This window comes from Cricetulus griseus, chromosome 8 (genome assembly GCF_003668045.3).
Source record: "Cricetulus griseus strain 17A/GY chromosome 8, alternate assembly CriGri-PICRH-1.0, whole genome shotgun sequence".
In the NCBI taxonomy this organism is placed as follows: domain Eukaryota; kingdom Metazoa; phylum Chordata; class Mammalia; order Rodentia; family Cricetidae; genus Cricetulus; species Cricetulus griseus.
The window spans coordinates 15,586,878-15,591,411 of NC_048601.1; the positions used below are offsets into that span (position 1 = coordinate 15,586,878).

General features: G+C 42.5%; 1 protein-coding gene across 1 annotated transcript; it reads right to left on the minus strand.

Annotated features, from left to right (window-relative positions):
• Positions 1–981: 981 nt before the first annotated feature.
• On the minus strand, positions 982–2,802 carry LOC100753414 (proline-rich protein HaeIII subfamily 1-like). Its single transcript, XM_027429978.1, has 2 exons — positions 2,562–2,802; positions 982–1,766 (listed from the first exon to the last, which is right to left on the minus strand). Exons 1-2 carry the CDS (start codon positions 2,800–2,802, stop codon positions 982–984), a joined length of 1,026 nt encoding a protein of 341 aa, XP_027285779.1.
• Positions 2,803–4,534: the final 1,732 nt, after the last annotated feature.

The following is a 4,534-nucleotide window of genomic DNA, read 5'->3' on the forward strand; positions in this document are numbered from 1 at the left end:
CACAGCACTTGCGGAATAGAGGGAATTCAAGGGCACCCTGGACACACAGCAAGTTTGAACCCAGCCTGGCCTACATGAACATTGTCTCACACACTCATCACAAGTCTTAAGACATATTTAGAAAGATGGTTCATAAGATACATCCCACATTAGTGAAAAACATAAACCACCCTGAAAGTCCACTGACAAGATATTAGCTAATCAATGATCGCAGAGGCACAGAGTGTAATGGTTCACTACTGCAAAAACCAAACCACCAAAAATATAATACAAATATGGTATCTCTATGAAATATTGTGTTTTAAAATAAAAAATAATCATAGTGTAATGTGCAGATTAGGAAATATTTGTGTGTGTGTGTGTGTGTGTGTGTGTGTGTGTGTGTGTGTGTATTTCTAATAGAATGTTGAAAGAATTAGTGGTAGACTTTGAACACAGTGGTGCAAAGGAGGGATAAGAACACATATTTATAAGATTTAACTTGCTGCCCTGATTTCTAGTTTATTTTTTTTACTTGGGGTATATGAGAATGTGAATGCATTGTAAAAATGCTGGTGACATTTAACAGCAATGCATTAAGTTCTCATGAACCAAAGATTAACATTTCACAGCAATGCATTAAGGACTCATCTACTAAAGACATAATGAATGATCAGGTAGAACTAATAAAGATGGGACTGCTGGCAGGTTAAAGGAGGCAGCAGAGTTTAGAGAGAACATTGCTCTTCTTGCACAAACAACAGACAATCATTTTGTCAAGCACCTATAAGCATCCCTCCTCATGATCATTATAAGTTGAGGAATATACAAAACATAAATCATCTCTCTATATAACCAAAAAATATCCAAAGAGAGAGAAAACAAAATATGTATTGTAAGGTGTTTAAAGTAGAATTGGTGTAGCTTGTACTTGCAAAACCATAGGAATTAAGATATTTCATGAAAAGTAAATTGAAATCCTACCTGGTGATCTATCTTTGATTACTGAGGACTCTGGCCCTGGGGAGGTCCCTGTGGTCTGCCTCCTTGTTGGGGTGGGCCTTGCTGGTTTCCAGGCTGAGGGCCTTGGTTCTGTTGAGGACCTCCCTGTGGAGGTGGGCCTTGCTGGTTTCCAGGCTGAGGACCTTGGTTCTGCTGTGGGCCTCCCTGAGGGGGTGGGCCTTGCTGAGGTGGTCTGTTCTGCTGTGGGCCTCCCTGAGGGGGTGGGCCTTGCTGAGGTGGTCGGTTCTGCTGTGGGCCTCCCTGAGGGGGTGGGCCTTGCTGAGGTGGTCGGTTCTGCTGTGGGCCTCCCTGTGGTGGTGGGCCTTGCTGAGGTGGTCGGTTCTGCTGTGGGCCTCCCTGTGGGGGTGGGCCTTGCTGAGGTGGTCGGTTCTGCTGTGGGCCTCCCTGTGGGGGTGGGCCTTGCTGAGGTGGTCGGTTCTGCTGTGGGCCTCCCTGAGGGGGTGGGCCTTGCTGAGGTGGTCGGTTCTGCGGTGGGCCTCCCTGAGGGGGTGGGCCTTGCTGAGGTGGTCGGTTCTGCGGTGGGCCTCCCTGAGGGGGTGGGCCTTGCTGAGGTGGTCGGTTCTGCGGTGGGCCTCCCTGAGGGGGTGGGCCTTGCTGAGGTGGTCGGTTCTGCGGTGGGCCTCCCTGAGGGGGTGGGCCTTGCTGAGGTGGTCGGTTCTGCGGTGGGCCTCCCTGAGGGGGTGGGCCTTGCTGAGGTGGTCGGTTCTGCGGTGGGCCTCCCTGAGGGGGTGGGCCTTGCTTGGGAGGAGGTCCTTGCGGGAATCCTGCAATAGATGTTATGTGATTAGGCTCTGATACGCAGTCTGAAGTACTTCATTGGTACATAACAAGAAGAGATAAATTTAGTGATGAAATAAATACCCTCCTACCTTTTATTAACAACTCTATTATTATTATATATTTCCTCTTATTTGTCAATCACCCTCATGATACCTCCCACATAGGCTTCATGGAAATTTTCTCTTAATCTATGTATTGATGGTAACAAATATCGTATCTGATGCTTCGAACTAACATTTGAGGTCTCTGACAACCAATTTTCCTGGCATTTTCTCCATGGACAAGAGAGAAGCAAAGAGATAGCATTTTTAAATTAGTTATTTGAGTATCCTACCCAGAAATGGCCCTATATCCTTTCCTCTGTTCTACATTCACTGAAGCAAGATGACCATTATCCACTGACTACAGCATTACACTATCTTCACTGCTGGACTTCTCTGAGCTTTACTAGTTGATCCTTCCTAATGCAGACAAGTGAATCTACAAATCCCACTCTTCCTTACCATCCTTTTGTTCAAACTCGTAATCAATTTCTATTACACGTGACAGCATCCAAATCCTCAGTGTTGAATGAAGATTCAAATGCCCTACCTTGGTGCTGATTCTACAGTCCTGCCTTTCTGCTAATCCTCTTCTCTCTCTCTCTCTCTCTCTCTCTCTCTCTCTCTCTCTCTCTCTCTCTCTCTCTCTCTCTCTCTCTCTCTCTCTCTCTCTCTCTGCTTCTTCCAGGAGGGACATGTGATCCACAAGCAGATTCACTGAACAGCTATGTTTCTTACCTTCACTGAAGGGTTGAACAGAGCTCAGGGCCAGCAAGGCCGCTGTGAACAGAACAGCCAGCATCTTGGAGAGGCTCTGGAGTTTCTTCCAAGTCTGTGCTTCATGCAGTGGGTAGCTGTCTTTATAAGACACAGCAGAAGAATGATGCCTTTGATCCCCATCTTGTGTGACCTCACATTTGACAAAGGATGCACTGCATCCTTGACTCCTTTTCAGGACTTCTGCCAGGTGGCATACCATGAGGCATTGTCATTGTGTCTTGAACTAAGTGTTGTTGGTGTATAACTATGACGTCAGTCCTTGTTTTAGAATTTTGCCATTACAGAGATTTTGTTGTAGCTTAAATGCAATTTATATACATGCTTATGTTTCTATTCAGTGATATTTTTGTAACCATGTAGATGTCTCATATCTTTAGCTCTCATTTTCACCCATAGACCATACTGTAACTATGGATGTGACATTTTCCTGTGCTTTCCATGATATAGAGGTTATTTATTTATTTTGGGGGGTGGGATATGATGGAATCCCTGCAACCTCATCTGAATCAGGCTCACAAAGACTGTCCAAAGTTCCTAATTTGTTGTTTCCAAATTGGAATATTTGGACCTTTACACTACCTAAAACATTGTACTTAGGTGTGTGAGTGTTTGAATGAATGTGTGGGGGTGTGGGGGTGTGGTCTTGCATGTCTTTACATGCATGGCAACATGGCAAAGGGAAACTTTGGCTCTTGATGCAGCTTTCCACCTGGTGCTTAGGATTAAACAACTCATTGGCCTCAAGCTGTCATATTGAGAAAGTAGTTGGCTTGCAAGTCTCCAGAGATACAGGTATCACCATCTCCAAAATCATAATTTCTGGGATTTTCTCAATGGTCCTCTCACCTGGCTTTTTACTTAGATTTGGGGAAATCAGAGCTTGGTTTCTCATGCTTAGGGGGAAAGCTCTTTAGTGACTGAGCCATCTCTCCACTTCTAAGTATTCTTTCCTGTTAACATAAGTGCTACGGTGCTTAAGACAAATATATAATTCCTTGACAAGCACATGCCATTTCATGTTTCTGAGATTTCCACAGCCAAATCCTCTTCCAAAATATTCCATAAAACTGGGTTTATATCCTTTCACTTTTAGGAATTGTTTTAAATTACTGCCAGTAACCAATCATTGGCCATGATTACACAATTTAATTAAGCAATTCGCTAACCACTATAAATTTTAAGCACATTACATTTAAGCTCTCACTTGTAGTCTGGTCGTATTCTATTTTCTTAGAGTGGTCTTCAACACAGAATATTTTCTCCAACCTCTGTATTAATTCATTCTGCCATTATTAGAAGTTGTTATATGTTTTCCCTGTAATTTCTTAGTATGTAACTATTTTTTTCAGACATTAGAGGATAATTTCTAAAGCACCCCAAATCATCATCATTTCTATTCCTCAGTATCTTTTTCTATTTTAATTTAAAATTTGTTAACAGCATGTCATCACATTTCCATCAAGCTGCTTAGTTTGTTCCCTTTCAGTGTCATATCTGATAATAGACAAGTGATCTCTTTCATCTAAGATAGAAGTTTAATAGCCCAGGCAACTGTGCTTTTCACATCACACTTTTATAACCATTTAGTTATTGTTAATTTTAGTACAAAATTACTTTCATTTTTATGAATTATTTTGTTGAAGTAAGTTACAGTGGTTGGCCATGAGACTCAAAATTCAAAGGCAATATCCTCATTTTTGAGTGCTGAGAAGTGTGTGTGTGTGTGTGTGTGTGTGTGTGTGTGTGTGTGTGTGTAGAGATAGATGGATGATTGATTGATAGATAGAAAGATAGAGAGATAGATCTGTTATCTGTCCTTTTCTGGGATTACAGAAAGGTTTTCTCAGTATGGGTTTTTACTGGTAGAGTAGCCTTGGAAGGGAATACATTAGAATTTGGCAACTCTCCCTCACTATATAAAAATCTCATAA